Below are 21,230 nucleotides of genomic sequence, written 5' to 3'. Positions count from 1 at the left end.
TCCCCTAAGTACACAGGTATGGAAAGAAATCCCTATGTTGTCAACCCAGCATAAACCCTACACTGCCTTCAGCCAGTACACAGGTTAGGGGAGATCACTCACTTCTTCTGTTGTTCCTTTGACTCTTCCATGACCCGCAGTGATTCCTGGTTCCCGCTAGCCTGGAAGGACATTGGTGTTCCAGCACCAAACAGGCTGCCAAGACTTGATGGCCCAGAGGAGCTTGTGCGTGAGTTGGACCGCACCAGAGAACCCGACTGCTTGCCTTTGTTAACCTACAACAAGTCACTCATAGACATACTGCCCAGCGAACACAACATACATACTTGGCAGAGAAAGTTTATTCATCTGCAACAAGTCACTCACAGACACAAAGCCCAGCAAGCAAAACAGCATGCATATATGTCTCACAAAATGTTATGAACAACTGAAAAACTCTATAAAATGTACCACAGAAAATTGTTTATATTCAGCAAAAGTACCATTATTTTTCACTAGTGCAGTGTTAGGAAGTTTTGTGATCCAAGTTGCATATAGGGAATACTTTGAGAAAACATTTGTAATCAGTTAAACAGTTTGATATCTCTTATATTGATGGGAGAAAGTAAAACTAAAACATAAGAATTTTTAGTAAGCAAAACGTTTGGAAAGCGTGACTCACCACAATTTTGAGCATATTCCAAATGTCTTGTTGTCGACTTTGCTGATTAGTCATCAGCTGTCTGCTAGCTGCAGCAATCTCTTCACAGCACTGGTCTAGGGACGGCATTATCTTCTGCAGCTCGTAGCGGCACTGTGACACTTTGCTGACAAAGCAAAGGTGTGTCAGACAAGGAGTGAATTGGGTGTCTGATGGACGTCACTAAGAAACAAAACCTTGCCTGCCACATGGTACTTTTTACAAATGAGATACCCAACCTGTGTTTGATATCTGTACATAGCTGACCATTACACAGAATTGATGTAAATGGTTCATTTGAACAGGTTCACTTCATAAATTCAGTTATACTGCTTACACCTAAGTGCTGGTTCATTGTTACCTCTACATCGTGATGACATCCTCGTTTTGTAACTATCAGGGTTAAATGGTCATAAGAAACACTATATCATCCAAGTGTAATCCTCTCATCTAAGGTATGGTATAAATTAGCCCACAAAAACTTGGGATGATACATTCAGAATACTTCTCGTGATGGAGTGATGTTTGTTCTCACCCTAGGTAAGTGTACAGATCCACAATGGACTTATCCCTGACCAGCACACACTTAACCACAGGCTGTACCATCTTGGTGTGATCCATGAGGTTCCCACGGTTTTCTGAAGGAGACATCAACACTCTGGAACCAGTCTAGTCACAGTAATATCAACAATGCTGCTCCACATACTATCAATTATGCGTTTATTTCTAACAAGGCGATTTATCTACACATGTATTTGACCCTTTTATAACTTCTATATGTCTTACATACTGTGACTATATTGTTGGACACCTGAGAAACAGTCACACAGACAAAGATCACATTGACTTACCCTTGGGTGTCTGCATTAGTTCTTGGTATAGTTTCTTGGCTGACTCTTCACTGAAACACAAAACAAAACCAAAACTGATATTTATGTTCATTAACACGTTAACTACCTATCACGAGTATTCACGGTTCATAGAATCAATTCTGGTCAAATTTCCCATGCGTTATCTGGTAATGGCAACAGTGGTATTTAAAAACAAGTTACACATGCCGGTAAAATAGGCACAAGAAACCAATGCTTCCTGGAGTTCTTTGTTACCGCCAGGGGATGATTGTGTATTGTGCCTGCTTGCCCACATGTAAAACTTGTTTTAAGAGATGAGAGAAAGGGATGTTACTTATTTAGAGTTCTGACACTAGCTGAGGCTTACCAATCACACAAGACATCATTCTGTTTTATTCTGGCAAATGGACTCCGCTGCAGCTCCACAATTTTTGTCTGCAGGGCTGTAGATTGCTGGTCCAAGGTGTTCACTCTGTCTTTCTGAGGAAGTGCAGATACAACACAACTATAACAAAGCTGCCAAACAGTGCAGAATACACTTACAACTACTCTTCTCTTGAAGTCACAGTTATTTGGTGTAAGGCGTAACATGAACCATATAGCTGAAGAACTTTAGGCAACATGAGCCAAGTCACCGAAGTGCCACAATTTACTGTGAGCAGTTACCTCCGTTTGGCACATTAGAATACTATGACCATGGATATTGATGTCCATGGTGTCATCCTGCTCTAGGATTCAAGGCTTGTCACACCATACCCTTTCTCATGGGCTTCAGTGGTAAATGTTTATGACCTGTATCACTTCAGACCTGCTGGTCACCTGTATCAAGCTGATATAATGGAAACACTCACCCATGCAGCAGAACCCATTACATACCGTCTATCTTCCAAGCTTTTACAAGCAAGGTATCAGTGACGACATGATGGAAGTACAGGTTTTCACTTGTTTCAGTGAAAGACTTTGCTACATACAGTACTACCATCTTCAAGAAATCTAATAATACAAGTACCCATATTGAATAGTTACAAGTAAACAATACAAGACATTGAAATCCATGTGTCAGTTCTGTTTGTTCTATTTATTACTGGACTGATTATTTGCCCATGACAGCTCTCCTATGGGACCCAGTATTTACCCTTATTTCCTTGTGGACCCAACATTTACCCATTCTCCAACAGGACAAATATTTACCTTTGTTTCTTGCTGAACCCAATATACATCCTTGTTTCCTAAAGGAGAAAATATTTACCCATTCTCCTATTTGTCCATTTATGTGATCTTATGTTTCTCCTCACTGTCGGAAATCATCATTTACAAAAACTCCTGGCTTTCAATAATGGAAAGGTCCAGCCAACAGCTTTTGTCAGTTGTGCTGAAGGTTTGGGTTTGATTTCTCACAAGAGTACAGCTAACATGCTGAAATATTAAGTCCTTGGCCAAATGCTAGAAACTGACTATCTTTTTCGGATCTTTCAGGAGCAGTAACAGCTTTATCAAATTGTTAGTATGACATCACCACCCTCCAGAAATCCTGGTCAATGCTGAATTAGGGACAGAATCTATCAGGCTACTTTGAATGAACAAAGTACATCCCACATATTGACCCCACAAAACCAACATGACCCAGATACAGTGTTACTTGCATAGAATAGCATTGTAGGTTAAGCTAAATATCTAGTTGTGAGTACATGAAGTATAGTCCCACATTTTCCTCCCTTATCTCTGGTATCTTTGATGTCAACAATGTCACCGACATAGTCTAATATTAACATACATGTGCAGCAGATGCAGACTTCCTTTGCGTGAACACTTTGGCAATAAGTAGCTGGTGTAAAAATAACTGTAGTTCAACTTTCTAAGGAGACAGCAAAGAGCAATAGTGAGGACTGGGTTCATGTAACTATAGCAGTCTTTCTCAACTCTGACAAGCACTTTGTTCAAGCAAACCCAACTGACTGAGACGCTGTGTTGACCATCTGCATGTATTACTGACCCCTGGTACTGGTGTTCAACAAGGTTAAAATACACAGTGTTAGTGATATTCCTGGGTGTACCATATTTACTGATTTGGGTATAATGTCCACATTTAAATAATATGTATGCAGCAGCCCTCCTGGCACACTTCATTTGTTTCTGTGTAATATGTTACTAGGCAACATGAAGTGGTCTTAGTGACCTCTATAATATTAAGTATATATTTGGCACAGGGAAGTCCTGACAAAGTATTGCTCTCACTCTATGACAGTGCACACTCTGCCATGACTTGGCATATTCTGAATCTCAAGCTCTGTCCCAAGCTGAACAGAATGAGCACCTGGAGTCCCATTACTAAACCACTGAATCACACTTTCTGTGTCCCACAAAAATCTGGGTCAACAACAGTGTAGTTGACTATTGCTTACACTGTACAGATTGATCACACTTGGCTCCTGTCACTGTAGTAGCAGTCTTCAATCAATATTACTGTCACTTACCAGTTCTGAGTACCTTTCTATTTCTTCGGACATTCTTAGCCATTTTGAAAACATTTTTTCAGATGCTGAAAAAGAGAGAGAGGACTAAAGGCATAACAAGAGAAGACTAAAGGTATAACAATAGTCAGCTGCTACACTAACAACCATAAAACCTACGTCTGGACCAGAGAAACCAGTGATCAATGTAATGAGCACCATGTAAACTGCATTGGCACTCCAACTCCTGAGCCCATCATCTATCAACTTACCTCTACTGACCAGCATAGATTACTGGTTATCCTATAATAATTCTGACCTGCAATCCATGCACTACATCAGTGTTTTCAGGATCCTGGGGCAGGGGAGGATCAAGACTATTCCCCTCATGACATCCACACTGAGAGTATTTGGCAAACTTACACTAATAATACCATATCTATTGTATTCCTATTTAGACATATTACAGGTTTTGATAACCTCTTAAATACAGCCTCTTTCTCATTCCACCTTGTTTCCTAGACATTTCTTACAAGGAATCAATTGTTTATCACTTAAACTGAAAAACAAACTCCACCTTCAAGTTGACTGTGATACCTACACATAATAATTACATAACTTTTCTAAGATTACCCACATATGTGACTTGTCTGGATCCCATGATAGTATGACTAGAAAACCACATAACAAGTGTTATACGAGAGTGAACAACGTGAGGTACTTACTTATAACCCTGTTAGATGGGTGAGAACTAGGTGAGATAGTTACTGATATCCTATTAGAGGGGTGAGAAAATGGCAAGGTACTTACTGAAAATAGGTTAGGTGGGTGAGAACAAGACGAGGTACTTATTGATACCCCTCTTAGATGGGTGAGAACAAGGCAAGGTACTTACTGATACCCCTCTTAGATAGGTGATAACAAGGCAAGGTACTTACTGATACCCCGATTATATGGGTGAGAACAAGGCTAGGTATTTAATGATACCCCGATTATATGGGTGAGAACAAGGCAATTTACTTACTGACACCCCCGTTAGATTGGTGAGAACAAGGCAAGGTACTTACTGATACCCCCATTAGATGCCTGCTCTTTGTAGTGCTGCATGTCGAACACCAGACTGGGGAGGAAACAACACAGCAGTAACCAGGGGAACAGATCAGACTTATTATCAACATGCATCATGGTTCTAGTTTTTACAAAATTCACAGGGTCACATGGTCACAGTGTTTAGACTTATTTTATTGTAAACTGGAGGTAAAGAAGCACACTCTAACTTTACAGTTGTACCATCAACTTCATGAGCATGTGAAGGATCATTAAAGGATTGTGTGTCCAAAGACCTGTGTGTCTGAAGGATCATTAAAGGATTGTGTGTCCACAGACCTGAGTGTCTGAAGGATCATTAAAGGATTGTGTGTCCACAGACCTGTGTGTCTGAAGGACCATTAAAGGATTGTGTCCACAGACCTGAGTGTCTGAAGGATCATTGAAGGATTGTGTGTCCACAGACCTGTGTGTCTGAAGGACCATTAAAGGATTGTGTGTCCAAAGACCTGTGTGTCTGAAGGATCATTAAAGGATTATGTGTCCACAGACCTGTGTGTCTGAAGGACCATTAAAGGATTGTGTGTCCACAGATCTGAGTGTCTGAAGGACCATTAAAGGATTGTGTGTCCACAGACCTGTGTGTCTGAAGGACCATTAAAGGATTGTGTGTCCACAGACCTGTGTGTCTGAAGGACCATTAAAGGATTGTGTGTCCACAGATCTGAGTGTCTGCACAAAATAAAATGTTCTTTTGTAGTGTAACAACACACTCAGTTCAAGGCCAATTCAGTTCCTCAACAGAAACAAGAGCTCTGTGTCAACATGGTAGGAGCGTGCTAAGCTGAGTAAACTGGCTTGAGTCATGTTTTGCATTGAAGGGTTTTTGGAGATACAGACATGCCATGGTTGTATGGAAACTAAAAAATCGAGTTTCTTGAGGCCGTCTATTACCTGTGTCACATCACATCTTACAGTCCATTCATATGTTAGATGCTGATCTAGGACCTGTGTCACATCACATCTTAGTCCATTCATATGTTAGATGCTAATCTAGTACCTGTTCCTCAAAGTTCTTGTAAGTCTAAGATCTCATACCATTTCTTGTCGCATATGTACATACTATACTGTAACATTGACTTATGACAGCTGTAGCACTACGAGAGTTTTGTGAAATGGAGAGCTGTTTCATATTTGACAAATCTTCACATTTTGATAAACAGATGACATCAAAACTTTAACGTTACTTGAGAAGATATTTGGTGAGGTGAAATGGGATTTAACTTCATAGTTATATGTGGCTGCTTGTACTAGCCCAGATTTAAGCTGGTTTTACAGTGCTTTTGGTATGACCTGTCCTGGAAATCTCTGAATGTATAAATGTATTAATGTTGATATTGATTTGAAAACGAGTGAGAGTTGTATGACTTACCTTTCTTTAAAATGTTCCTTTCTTGCCATCAGCTTCCCTATTTCATTTAACATCCGGTTCTTTAGTTTAAGGAATGTAGAATTTGTTCGCAACAAGTTGAGCCTGCAGAAGAAATTTAACACAAATGATAATGATTGATGCTTGTGTATATCCAGTGCATTTTATAGGGGGAAACTGTATACCACACTGTTAGTAGAACCGCAGTATTTGGCCTTCGGTTCTGTACAACGTAATGGAATCCCAAACTTTGGCATTTTCAGTTTTAGTACCGTTATTTTAAGAACCTTTTTATAACTTTTTGAAAATCTCTAGACATCGAATCATGTTGTCCAAGTCTATGCATTCCTAGACAGCCACCATTTTCCCGGAAAGTTAGTTCGGAATTGTCATGAATGTTGGCTACTTAGATCTAAAAGTCAGTAAAGACATTAGTACCTGGGTTCCTTTTTCAGTTATTTCAAATAAAACTATCTGTCCAATCATGCTATACCTTTTCTAACTGCGTATATTATGAAAACATACCATTTGCATTAAAGACAAGTTGTTATATATTGTAGGTATAAAACTCCCACTGGGTTTATCCAAATACGGCTGGTAGAATACGTAAGACTTTATGATAATTGCAAAAAATGATCTGATTCATAAAAACCTAATTTCCTAATTTTCTTAAAACCACACACATTTTATGAATAAGTATCAAGTAGAACATGATTTACTGAGAACATATTATATCCACAGAAACATTTGGTCAAGTGACGTAGCAAAGCTTACTTCTCATATCTTCTCAATATTCTATCTTCGAAACACAGAATTAGTATTGCATCCATTCCAAATTTATAGATGTTAGAGATGTCATACTTTTCACTGAATTAATGTTCAACAGATAAGCTAATTGGTATTAAGACTGGAATTAAGATTGGAATGCATGCTTTTAGGAACAATACCGATGACTGCATGAAGGATCACTTACCATTTGTGATCCAGTTCTTATGTGTTGTGTTAATTTATTCAATTTACTGAATATAATTTATATAATGACAGTTTTGTTCATTCAAGACCCGTGAAGGTACCGGGGTAGAATAGGCCTTCAGCAACCCATGCTTGCCATAAAAGGTGACTACGCTTGTCGTAAGAGGCGACTAACGGGATCGGGTGGTCACGCACGCTGACTTGGTTGACACATGTCATCGGTTCCCAATTGCGCAGATCGATGCTCATGTTGCTGATCACTGGATTGTCTGGTCCAGACTCAATTATTTACAGACCGTCGCCATATAGCTGGAATATTGCTAAGTGCGACGTAAAACTAAACTCACTCACTCACTCACTCACTCACTCACTCACTCATTCAAAATAAAAAAAATTATGGTTAAGTTTTTCCATGCATTTGAACAATGTAAGTTTCAAGGTTCAGTTTTGATCCTGTCAATTTTCGCATCATGATCACATCACATATACTGAGCTGAAATGGACCGAACTGAAGGCCTTGTACCGCAACATGTACCGAACTGTGGTGAGAATGTACCATTTCATCCCTAGTATTTTACTTTCTGACAGGTACTGCTGCAGGATCACTGGAGGCATACAGAAACACACTGTGTCCTCATAAAGGGGAGACCACTCACTAATTGTTGCAGGATCATTGGAGAGCATACAGGAACACACACTGTCCCCATAAAGGGGAGACCACTTATCACTGTTGGACATAAAACATATGCAGCCTTTTGCCATTAAGGTTAATAGCAATTATGGGGTGAGTGAGTAAGTGATCTTATGCTGCTTTTAGCATTAAGCCAGTAATATGACAGTAGGGGACACCAGAAATGGGCTTCATGTACATTGTACCAATGTGGGAAACTGAACCCAGGTTTTCATCATGACAAATGGATCCTTAAATCACTAGGCTACCCCAAAGACCCTTGAGCACTTATGGATTGCTGCACAATCACTGTAGGGCACAGGCACACATACACACTGTCCCAGTTAAGGCTAGAATACTGACTGTAACAGGATCACTGTGGGGGTCACACTACAAAAATTAAGATACCCCAGTTTTACAAGCAGTTTTTGAAGGGAGTAACAGTGCAGATGGATTCACCTGGCAGCTGTGATTGAATGATTGAGTATTTGCCTTTTATAAATGTACTGTATGTTACAGCTGATAAGCCAACGCCCTAAATTGACTGTGAAAATGAGTGTAGAGATGGTATGTATTGTACATACACCGACCGAATTATGAGTACAATTAGTGTTCAGCCAACTTGGACCACAAGATAAGTGTCAGCTACCATCTTGGCTGTAAAACTTATGAATGTTTGGTGAGAACAGTATCAATAAAAGATAACAGTAAAAGATTTTACTGGCCTATAATGTGGGAGCCTGTGTTTGTTTTATTTTCAGTATCAAAACAAACCCTGTTGGCATCAACAAGAAGATAGTAATTATGCTCATAATGTTAAAAATAATGTCCATATTAACTACTGTGAAATCGTGTGTCCCTCCAATATGAATAACTCACGGCACATTGTTCACGGCAATCAGTAACATATTGTTTCTACTCATGTACTTGACAGAACATGGATACACAGACATATTTTGTTTCGCCAAAAGTTATATTCAGTGCAGCTGGACAATCACATATCAACAAACTGCTTTTGCAGTGGAAACAATGAGATCTGATGAAATTTTATCGTGACAGGTCAAATTGTTCCATGCACAAAACTGTATCAGGCAATACTTCAAAAGCCTTAGTTTAAATTCATTAATATTTTAGGACAAAACTTGCAATAAAAATGACACAATGCTAGCATATATTTCTCATTATAAAATAACAGTCTCAGATATTAAATTTTAAGATCACTGCATCAGAATTCATCTCATTATATTATTATGTACAGTTTACCGAAATCATCAGAGTGGGATTGTGTGCACTGCAGAGCTGCCTGCTATTTCCAGTACTGTATACAAAACAATTACACATGGTAATCTTAATAACTGCATGTAAGACAATTCCTAGCAAACATAAACTAGAACTGAATAGGTAAATAATCTTGTCTAGCCATGTTTAATTGCAAATTTGACGTATCTGCTGACAAAGTTGTATTCGCTTGTTTGTTCATTCACACAAAGTGGTAATATTAATCCCTGCAAAAAAAGTAGTTTCATGAAAGAGTAACCCATAGAAAAATTACCCCCTTTTAGAGACTACTATTTTTGGAGCTCACAATTTGGCTTATCTACGGTAATTTACAGTACAATCATACAGTAACTACAACTGACAATACATTGGAATATTTTGTGCTGTCTCTTTTACATGATGACTTACGCTGAGTGTGACCACAGATAATTTCATGAGGCAGACAGTTTGGTCAGAAGTGGGGTTGGTATGGCCAGTTTCCTGTCTGAATTGTCTGAAAAAGCCACTTTTAGATTTGTGCTGCTGTCTGAAAGCTATGCACACATACATGTTAGCTAAGGTGGCTTAGTTGATTTAAAAATAAATAACCTTACTAAGGAAGTCAATGGGAAAATATTTGGTTCTGTGTATCCCAGGCACACAAACTGTCCCCATTAAGGGGAGAGCACTCATGAGCTGTTGCAGGGTCACTGCTGGGAGTACATCCACATGCAGGTTCCACTACATTGTACTAGAATTACATGTTGCCTGAGTGAACAGATACTTGCGACAGCTGTGACTGGATGAAACAGTGTAAGATGTTTATGTTTTTGAGCAGCCCTTGCATGCAGTAATTAAAACTGACCACAATCTTAAGCATTTACTGCTGTCATTTTCATCTCCATGACCTATGTCTATACGTGTAAAGATATTTTCAAGTAGGTCACAAACTGGGGTTGATGTGCACTGCTTCCTCTGCTTGAAAAATGTGCTTCCCCTGCTTGAAAAATGTGCTTCCTCTACTTGAAAAATGTGCTTGAATTGGCCAGAAATTGTGTTTTATTGTAGCTTAAAGGCCTGACTTTATCCATGTGATCATGGAAGGGCTGTTGATAGCCAGGATGATTTCCCCAAAATATAAGGTTACTACAAAAGTCTGTGGGAAAACATTTGGTGATGTGCAACGTGTAGGAATTGAGCACTTTTCAGTAACTCATACTTTACATGCCTTCCTGTGTTTATTTCACCATGGAAACATGTTAGCATTAATGCCAAGGCAAATAAAAATGTAACAGCAGTAAAGACAGGGCTGTTTTGAGTGGAACAGACTGTCTTAGGGTCCTAAATATGAAACGCTGCATTGTCTTGTGGTCTAATGGTGATAAGAGACCCTCACGGTGGGTCTTCCTCTTATTGTCACATCCTTACTACCATCCTTTGTTGTTATTTATCCCTTTGATTCATACCTACATGTTGCTATTGCTTGATCCCTGTTCATGCATTTACGTCTGTTGTGCTGTATTACTTTACTTTTGCTTGACAAAGGAAACGGGAGCCATACCAAAATATTGCATCATATGTAATAAAAAAGTTGGGTCTCCATAAAGAATGTTACTAAAGGGCTATTACTGTGAGGAGCTTAACTCTGTCTTCAATACCGTAGACAGTTGAGTATTAGTACAGCTGTTTCATGCGTGTATGTAGACCAATGCTGTGAACTGCATCTATTAGTATCTGTGTTGAGAAGATAACAATGGAGGAACTGCAACTTACATGGCAGCTCGCTGACTTAGTATCAATCTCTTAAAGTCCAGATTCTGCTCATGACAGAAGTAGACTGCATGTGCCCAAGCGCGCCTCTGTTCCTGCAACACCAAAAACATCACTGGAAACAAAATAACCATCACTGAAAACATTACAGTCATCACTGAAAACATTACGGCCATCACTGAAAACATTACAGTCATCACTGGAAACATTACAGCCATCACTGAAAACATTACAGCCATCACTGAAAACATTACAGTCATCAGTTGAAACATTACAGTCGTCACTGGAAACATTACAGCCATCACTGAAAACATTACAGTCATCAACAAACAAACAAAATAATCATTGTTGAAAAGATCATTCTACAGTTGAGTTGGAGATCATGTCATTCAACAGACAATGAAATTCATGATATCACACACCCATCACTACAACATTCCACAGACCATTGAGAACAACACCCCAACAGTTCAGAACACAAAGAAGCCACTTGTTTTGACATAGATACTAGTGCTGCTGTGAAGTGTCAAGTACAGTCATCCTTCACAATAATGCGCTTCGCGATACCACGGATTCGGTTAAACCGCGGGGTAATCCATGGCTCCCATAAAAATGTTGTAATGCGATCACACCCCCTCACGAAATAAAAAATAGCTCATCAACAAATCCGCTGCTGGGCTCTTATAACGTACGTAAACTAGTGAAATTCAGTGCGGATGGCAACTGGCAGTTTTATCGTACATATCCATTGTGTTTCAGATGCTTAAAATATGCAGGGTTTTCTCAATGATAATCGTACCAACATCGTAGCAGTAACTTATGAAAGACAAGACATGCTATCAGTCGAGTGACGACAAGTACTTACAATGTTGCTGTGATGCAACACACTGCGCTTTAGCGCGGTAAGACACTGTCATCCCAGGATGTATGGTGTCAGAGACCACATTTTATTTGATTAAATTCAATCCCAATTTTATTTAATAAAACTGTTGACAGAAACAACAGAAACACCGTGAGAGCATTACCTCATTCCATACGCGTACAATGTCTGCTTACCTCATTCGTGAAGGTCCGTTTTTCGCGCCTACCCTGATAGCACCAATTTCACATTATTCTTAGCAGTCACCAACAGATTGCAGTCTCGTAATCCATGGACTACGAGACCCGCGTTATTGATTCACTGAAGTCAGTTTCAAGAATTAAATGAGCAAAGTTATAAATATCGCGTGAAGTCAGCGGTGACTTGTCAAACTGTCTCCTGGGTAAATTGTATCAAGACAGTTAACAGCCTGTGGTCATTGTTATGTTAAATATGTTAGCAGAAAACTTGCATTATATACTAGCCAGATAGCAATGCAAAATAATCTGTTACAATAACAGCTTAATATGTAAAATATTCTGATAATGGAATAGAAGTTCTTTGATGAAATATTATCGGATCGTTTTTACCTGAATCAATGGTACAATGGACCAAAACATCTGTGCACAGCTGATCGCTATTTCCGGCTTAGTTGAATAACAACAAAGACGTATATTCACGTGAATATACGTCTTTGATAACAGGTAGTGATTTTTTATTGCAAAGTTTCCCGTACACATATATATTTTCATTTTCAAAGTTTGTTTATTTTCACCTTCAACGATGCGATATATTTTTACTGGACCCAATTCACGAAACAGCAGTTTTGTTATGTCCTTAGAATATACAATCTAACTTGGCCTTTGTTCCACATTATGTAATAGGTACTAAACTGCGGATGTCTAATAACACGGGGAGTCATCTGGGACCCCATGACCTGCGTTATGGCGAGGGATGACTGTACACTGACTTTGAGTTGAGTACCAGACAGAGTATTGAAGTAAAACCATGTCAATAGGTCTGATGGGGCCAGGGATCAAACCACCTACCTTCAAATCTCTAGGTAGATGCTAGGTAACAGAGTTTACATTTGTCTGTTTGATAACGGATATAGTCCCCAAATTAGCCAAGCATCAAGTGAGCAAATGTGTTGGGCTTGATGTCACTTGGACAAAACTACCGTAATAGCACCACAGTGATGGAAGTGATTTCAACCCTGAGATATCATGATGCTGCCATATGGATCACAAATGTAGGAATCCAAGACTTGAACACATGACCAGGGGTCTGAAACACCCAACTGATACCCACACTGCACTGGACAACGCAGAGTCTTAGGCGCCTTGGTGATATCAGACCTTCACATAACAGTCGAAGTGAGGTGAAATAGGGTTTATCATTGCACTTAAGAATATTTTCTTCATATGAGGACGTGCATGTGTGTGTATGTGTGGCTGTTTGTACTAGCCGAGACTTAACTTGGTTTTACAGTGATAGCTCACTGAGATACCATGCCACAGTCAAGCAAGAATACCCCACACAGACACATTACACAGATGCCAAGCCAACAAGTGCTCTTACCCATTAAGGCTGAGTACTGGGCAGGGACCAACAAGTACCATGTTTTAACATCGTTTGGCACTAATAACACTTATAACATTGATAAGAACCAACGTGGGTAACACAGATGAGTAAGGATTCTTGTAAGAAAGCATCATTAGTGATGCAGATGGATTAATGAGGGTGATAACAACAAAGCAACACTGACCAGCAGGTACATCGAAAGACTTACATGAGCTGGGAGAAGTGTGTTTGGTTCCTTCACAATCAGCTGAACCATCCTGGGTAGCTGCTTCTGTTTCCGAGGGCCTGGTGATGAATCTCCTTTCCGGAACAGAAATACAATCCATTCCTCATCATTCTGCAATTGGAGTCATGTGAACCCATTAAGTGGTTACAGAAGTGATAACTGTGCACATAAACAATCAACTAATTCACCTGCCCTGACAGCACTGAGAAGTGTTTAATGCTTGTCTACTCATGAAAGAAAGATGCTTGGTTGTCAAGTATACCTGTTATTAGACCTGATCAAAACAAGCATTCATTGTGCCTGTCTGCTGGGCTGCTTCTACAAGCTGACAGTAGAGGTACTCACTGGTTCTGTCCAGCACTGATATGCCGGGGCACTGGGGTCCGGAGGGATGCCGCTGGCCAGGAGAATGTCCTGCTCTGCCACTGGGATCTTTGTCTCCTGTTCTATGATCAGCTGCAGATTCAGCATCGTGTGCTCTTCTGGCACTGGGTATGTGATGAGTTGGTTTGCCTCCACGTACAGGATGTGCACGATCTTTGACAGAAATATAGAAGGTGAGACGGTTGAGTGACACAAATACAGGATGTGCATAACCTATGGAAAAATACAGGATGTGTGATGGTTGAGTGGTGTAAAGAGAGGATATGACAGATATACAGATATGTGACGGAACTACAGGATTTGTGATGGTTGAAAGACAGTGTAGCGGCCACAAAATTTCCGAGTCCTGCGTTGGGATTCAAACGATAGACCTTCCAATCCGAATTTGGACGCCTTGTCCACATGACCAAAGCTGACAAAGTCAGGATGTCATCTGTGGGATGACTCCACACCCTGATACAACAGAAATACAGGACATGATAGAAATACAGACGTGTGAAAGAAATACAGAAAGTGTGATTGAAACATAAGAAGTGTGATAGATGAGTGACAGAAATACAGTATGTAGCATTATCAAATCCTTATCACAACCAGCCTGATGAAATCAGGTCTAAACTGACCTTCAAGTCCAGCGCATGCTGCAGCATGTTGAAACACTTGGGTCTCTTGTCTGGCGTGATGCCACCTCCCCTTGCCTTTGCATCCCAACGCAACATCTTCCTGAGCCACTGCTCAAAGTAACCTCGCATTGTCCTGATGGAAACAATTACACATATGTATATTTTGCTAGAACAAGGCAGTCAAATGTGTTCAGGTAACTGGTTCAAGAAAATTCCTTTTATTTATTCAAAGTTCAAACTTTTCATTAGCACTGTTACTTTAGACACAGACATGATAGGGGAGGTCCAATACTGTCCACCCAAACATCACCACACAAAACCAGCAATCTGATCCATTCAGTCAATGTGGCTCCCACAAGAAAGGACCATGGACCTGTAGAGGAGGAGTAGTAGTAGGGACCTGTAGAGGAGTAGTAGGGACCTGTAGAGGAGGCAGAGGAGGAGTAGTAGGGACCTGTAGAGGTGGTGAAGGAGGAGTAGGGACCTGTAGAGGAGTAGTAGGGACCTGTAGAGGAGGAGTAGCAGGGACCTGTAGAGGAGGAGTAGCAGGGACCTGTAGAGGAGGCAGAGGAGTAGTAGTAGGGACCTGTAGATGTGGTGAAGGAGGAGTAGGGACCTGTAGAGGAGGAGCAGCAGCAGGGACCTGTAGAGGTGGTGAAGGGGGAGTAGGGACCTGTAGAGGAGGAGTAGCAGCACGGACCTGTAGAGGTGGTGAAGGGGGAGTAGGGACCTGTAGAGAAGGAGTAGCAGCAGGGACCTGTAGAGGTGGTGAAGGGGGAGTAGGGACCTGTAGAGGAGGAGCAGTAGGGACCTGTAGAGGAGGAGGAGCAGGGACCTGTAGAGGAGGAGAGTAGTAGGGACCTGTAGAGGAGGTGGATGAGGAGTAGTAGAGACCTGTAGAGGAGGAGTAGCAGGGACCTGTAGAGGAGGTGGAGGAGGAGGAGTAGTAGGGACCTGTAGAGGTGGTGGAGGAGGAGTAGGGACCTGTAGAGGAGGAGGAAGAGTAGTGACCTGTAGAGGAGGTGGAGGAGGAGTAGTAGGGACCTGTAGAGGAGGAGGAGAAGCAGGGACCTGTAGAGGATGAGGAGTAGGGACCTGTAGTGGAGGAGTAAGGACCTGCAAAGGAGGAGTAGGAGGACGGACCTGTAGAGGAGGCGAAGGAGGAGTAGGGACATGTAGAGGAGGAAGAGGAGGTGGTGGAGGAGAAGGGACCTGTAGAGAAGGCGAAGGAGTAGTAGGGACCTGAAGAGGAGGTGAAGGAGGAGTAGGGACCTGTAGAGGAGGGGTAGGGGCCTGTAGAGTAGGAGGAGTAGGGACCCGTAGAGGAGGAAGAATAGGGGCCTGTAGAGGAGGAGGGGTAGGGGCCTATAGAGGAGGCGGAGGAGTAGTAGTAGGGACCTGTACAGGGGGAAGAATAGGGGCCTGTAGAGGAGGAGGACTAGGGCCTGTAGAGGAGGTGGACTAAGGACCTGAAGAGGAGGAGGGCCAATAGGGATTGAGAAAGAGAGAGAATACACTGTTATTCCCAGGGTTGTGCGTGTTGGAGGTTGGAGGGTATTGTGATCGAAAAGCAAAGAGTGTTTACCTGGATAGATGGTTGGGAGCTGGAAGCCTTTTGTGGAACTTCACATCTCCTGTGTTGGTCATCTCGGCACAGATGTCTTCTGGCGACTTCTGACAGACCTCCTTGTGCCTGCAGCAAGATATACATGTTCACAACACATCAACCCCTCAACTGCTGGTGATGTACCAACATGCACGAGATATGTACCATAACATACTGAGAAATATTCATGCATCTAGACAGATGTGTTATCCTGTTCACAATTCATGCCTGCCCTAAGTAAACCATCTTTGATGATCTGCAGGGGTATATGTTATGATAAATGTCCACTATACCCTGGATGCATCTACAGCTTTTCTTGATTTTATTACCTCCCTCGGCTGGCTCCACATTCTCCCAGTAACCAATCAGCTAAGCCCCCGTTGCAAGTAAGTTTGCCAGTGTCACCAAGTGTAGCAGTCATAGCCGCGAAGGTTTGTTTGCAGTGCAACTATGATTTTCGGGGAAATCATACAGACAAACTGATAGGTCTGAAACTTTGAAAAATCTATGCAAGAACTCCCTCTACCGGTTTTATAAGTGCCTCTGCATCGTCTGTGTTGCCAAGAATACTTGGTTGGATATGTTAAGAAGCGAAAGTGAAAGTGTGATTGGTACGCTCAACATACCAGTGTAGACACCTAATTGGATAAAAAACTAGCTATGGGATGTAATAAAGTCACTGTAGTTATCCAGGGTATAGTGGCAATCTATTGTAATGTATACCCTGGAGATAAACTGCACTGCAACAGTTAGAAGTGATATCTATATTATTCCAAACCATTTAAAAGTCTTACCATTACCTACAAAAAATAGGGACCGTACAAATAAATAGTCCTTGGTAAACTGGGCATGGTATTAACAATCTGACTCTGAGGTAATACAAATCTATGATGAGGAGAATTAGTAAGTGCATATCATTCTAACACATTTAATGGTTTAACCTACAACCTACAAAGAAACAGAGACTTTTGGAACCCTAACAAATAATTTCAATTAATAGTCAGGCATATATGAGCATCACAAAATCAAAACACAATTATGACAAATGCTGTAATTTGCAACGCATGCAAGAATTTGGTTACATGGGTATTTTATCACATGGCCTTGGTACAAACTATTTGAGCTTTGGATTCAATCCAGACATGTAAACATACTGGACACACATTATGCATCTGTCAAACTGTGAACATCTTCCCTGTCAGATAACTATCAATTCACTGCATAGATATAAACTGTCAACAATTTTCAAGGTACCAGTTGATTAATGAGAGCTAAAATGGCTTTTACATTATGATCTATTGTCTATCAGGCAACATCAGCCTTGACCTTATATACCTGGTGTTGTAATTTCATGCAACACATCCATCACAACGCATTAATGGCTATGTGTCGTTTAACACTGTATACATGTTTCATACACTGTTGGATGCTGATCTGACATGGATGAGTGAGTGAGTGAGTGAGTGAGTGAGTGAGTGAGTGAGTGAGTGAGTGAGTGAGTGAGTGAGTTAGTTAGTTTAGTTTTACGCCACACTCAATAACATTGTAGTTATATATGGTAGTGGTCTGTAAATAACCAAGTCTGGACCAGGCAGCAGAAGCATTGATTTAAACAACTGGGAACCGATGACATGTGTCAACAAAGTCAGCAAGCCTTCTGTTGGTCACCTCTGACAACAAACATTGATCCTAAATGGAGCTCTCGTGACCTTACTCACCACCTAACTGGAGGCACAGTGGGCAGGAAAGGCCGGAATCCCACAATACATTCAAACACAACTGTTCCAAATGACCAGTAGTCAACGGTGCAGGTGTATCTCTGGGATGCAAAAAGCTCCGGGGCCTGGGGAAGAAACAATCAGTGAGTGAGTGAACTGGGATTATTACCATTTTGAACAGTCCTGCCACATGTGAACTAAGCTTGGGAGGCCAACTCAATGTGACTCAAGTAGTGATGAAAACATGGGAACTTGGGATGTAAAACCACAATCAGTACGCCTGTACAACTAAGGGAGGTAACTATCCACAGTAAGACATGGCATATACCACTGATAAATTTGTTTCAACCATGAATATATGTTAAAGTCAGGTTTTTTCCTTTGATTCATTTGAATGTTCAGATCAGTGTTGATTATTCTGGAACAAATAATCTGATGGCAGCAGCTCTTCTTTCAGACACTGACATGGTAGTGCCAAAACAGACTTTCTGGAAAATAAACCCCAGTATACTGGCCAGAGTGGGAAGAAGGAAATCTGTTCTGTAGGACTATATTCGTATGCCTCTTTTCGCAATAGCGTAAGCAAATATCTCTGTACCGATGTACAAGACAGAATTAAAAATGAGACAGAAACACACGAATTTGACTTGATTTTCACCCAAAATAATCCTTGTCTACCATTATAGCAGCAACATTTAATACAACATCTGCGTTAGCAAGTTGTTGGGCCTGCACCTCACAATGAAAGGGAATGACAACAGAGCTACTGCTAACCTTGGAATACGCATTCAAGGCCAGCTTTTGTAAATTGTGTAAGATGAAAATAATAATGAAACCAAACAATTCTCACGAGGTACTGTAGAGTTCCGACGAATGAGGTGCATACACTTCCCTGATCAAGTTCTTTGGCATAGCCCAAGTCTATCAGCTTATATACAATCTGAAACACAGAAAACATCCTGAGCTGACATTTGCACACAATTCCCAAGTACAAGTCCCAAGTTTACCAGTGTTGGTGGAGATTTCTCATGCCCCAAACTTGAAACTTTTACCCTCAGTAAATCAGATTTATCACCATCACCAATATTACAGGTATTTCAAGGAGGTTTGTAAAAACATGTCTGATAAACAAGTCAGACAGCAAAAGCTGAGCTTTGATTCACGTAATTCGCCCTCACTTAGCCAAGGCAGCACATGAAACCACTTCATCCACATACAACCTTTTTGAGGCGAGTTTCTGGTGACTCATTCACCCTGGAATCAATCACCACAGGAATAGGTTCCAAGCATGCATGTGATTGGTCCTTGGAAAATGACAGTCCTAAACCATACTCCCCAAAATGATATTATGACATAGTCCGATTTCCTACCCTCTCATCCACTTGCTGCAGAACAATATTCTCGGGCTTGAGGTCACGGTGAATGATCCTGTTCTCATGGAGGTACTCCACAGCCTGTGCGATGTCTCGCACCAAGCAGCGAATGTCGTACTCTCGAATTCCACAACAGTTTTCAGGTTTGTTCAGCACCTGTTGGATGAAGGATCTCCTGAGTGACATTTTGCAAGCAGGTAAATACAAAATTGACATCTCAAGAGTGCGATGGTTCAATACAGATACAGATCTGTCCTCTCATAATAAATAAGTTGTTATCAATAAAGTTTATCCATTTTGCACTGCATTTTTGTTCATAAAAGCATTTTGAAGAAATAGAAATATCAGAAAAACAAATACCACTTGACATAATCAAATAATCTTCAGTTCAGCTATAGCTTACATTAAAATTAGCTATGATGTTCAGTAAAATTGTCATACTCTGATGCAGCCAGAGAAATATGTCCCTTTGTAGCCTGTTGGTGATTGTCATTAAACCTTGTACCTACATCCAACTGTTACTTAATTTTGCAACCAGGTTTGATACTGAAATGTGGTTAAGAATAATCCCAGCAGTTTAAAACTGCTATGGTTATATAATTATAGTAAACCTCTAGTGAGACCATTCTGTTGTCTCGCCACGTTCTCCTTTAACCTCGTAAACCTCTACAGGGAGTTTCACAGGCATACTCCATGAAATACTGTATATTTGCAACAGGATTGCCCACAGCCTGAGGATTTTCTGAGGAATAGCCTTCAACTTGGAATTACTTAAATTGCTTTGAAGATGATAATCTTGTCTAGATATTAATGAATATGATCATAGACCCCTGAAGGTCCGGGATTGAATAGGTCGTAAGAGGTGACCAATGGGATTGGGTGGTCAGGCTCGCTGACTTGGTTGACACATGTCATCAGTTCCCAACTGCGCAGACTGATGCTCATGATTTGGATCACTGGATTGTCTAGTCCAGACTCGATTATTTACAGACTGCTGGAATACTGCTGAATGTGGCGTAAAACTAAACTCACTCACTCACTATGATCATTAAACATCACAATTATTGATAACTTACAGTATATTGTGCCAATGCCTGATTTCAAAGCTGCAACCCTTCACCTACTAGCTTAGTGGTTTTACTCACTACGCTACCAACAATCTCTGTGAAGTAGAATATTTGTATAAACCATGTGTTCCTCATGAGATGGGTAGTGCGGACAGTGCACATGCATAAACTCAGTCAGCTTAGATCCCCTGCTGTATATATATCTATCTATACATATTGTAAACCTTGGAGTCAGTTTTGATCCTTCACCAAAAATGAGTTACCTACCCTTCTAAGATCTCCCCCAGCGCAGTATTCCATGGCCAGGAGAGGGACCTCATCACCTGTGACATCAAGTGGTGGAGGGACGTCCCGGGCTGCGATCACATTATCATGACACAGTCGTTTCATGATGTCCACCTCCATCTCCCATCGCTGCCGATGTTTGGGTGACATTTCGTTCTGTACCCGACATCTCTTCAGGGCGATTTGTTCTCCATTCTCCTAGTAATTAAAGTACAGTATTTAGCATCTTAATTCACTTTTCAATGTGGCAAAACAAAAACATTTCCAAACAAAAAACAGGACCTTAAATTATGTAATTTTTTTAATAAGATTGATATTTTATACTTATCCTGACTCATGCTTAATTGCTTATCTCCTCCTCCCTGGCAAAGTAGTGGAACGCT

At 40.8% G+C, this 21,230-nt stretch overlaps 1 protein-coding gene across 1 annotated transcript in view; it reads right to left on the bottom strand.

Annotated features, from left to right (window-relative positions):
* LOC137284246 (inhibitor of nuclear factor kappa-B kinase subunit alpha-like) overlaps nt 1-21,230 on the bottom strand; it is a 39,246-nt gene that overhangs the window by 1,771 nt on the left and 16,245 nt on the right. The window contains exons 3-19 of the mRNA XM_067815980.1: nt 20,830-21,045; nt 19,493-19,651; nt 18,973-19,062; nt 18,123-18,247; nt 16,384-16,491; nt 14,799-14,931; nt 14,140-14,331; nt 13,777-13,905; nt 11,129-11,220; nt 6,460-6,561; nt 5,048-5,100; nt 4,005-4,069; nt 1,898-2,010; nt 1,531-1,580; nt 1,215-1,317; nt 662-806; nt 103-275 (exon numbers count right to left, since the gene is read on the bottom strand). Of these exons, the coding sequence (XP_067672081.1) occupies nt 103-275; nt 662-806; nt 1,215-1,317; nt 1,531-1,580; nt 1,898-2,010; nt 4,005-4,069; nt 5,048-5,100; nt 6,460-6,561; nt 11,129-11,220; nt 13,777-13,905; nt 14,140-14,331; nt 14,799-14,931; nt 16,384-16,491; nt 18,123-18,247; nt 18,973-19,062; nt 19,493-19,651; nt 20,830-21,045 (2,048 nt within the window). The remainder of the gene's footprint in view (nt 1-102; nt 276-661; nt 807-1,214; nt 1,318-1,530; nt 1,581-1,897; nt 2,011-4,004; nt 4,070-5,047; nt 5,101-6,459; nt 6,562-11,128; nt 11,221-13,776; nt 13,906-14,139; nt 14,332-14,798; nt 14,932-16,383; nt 16,492-18,122; nt 18,248-18,972; nt 19,063-19,492; nt 19,652-20,829; nt 21,046-21,230) is intronic.

This window comes from Haliotis asinina, chromosome 5 (genome assembly GCF_037392515.1).
Source record: "Haliotis asinina isolate JCU_RB_2024 chromosome 5, JCU_Hal_asi_v2, whole genome shotgun sequence".
Classification (NCBI taxonomy): domain Eukaryota; kingdom Metazoa; phylum Mollusca; class Gastropoda; order Lepetellida; family Haliotidae; genus Haliotis; species Haliotis asinina.
Note: the sequence above shows the minus strand (reverse complement) of the source record. Positions and strands in the feature narration are given on the sequence as shown.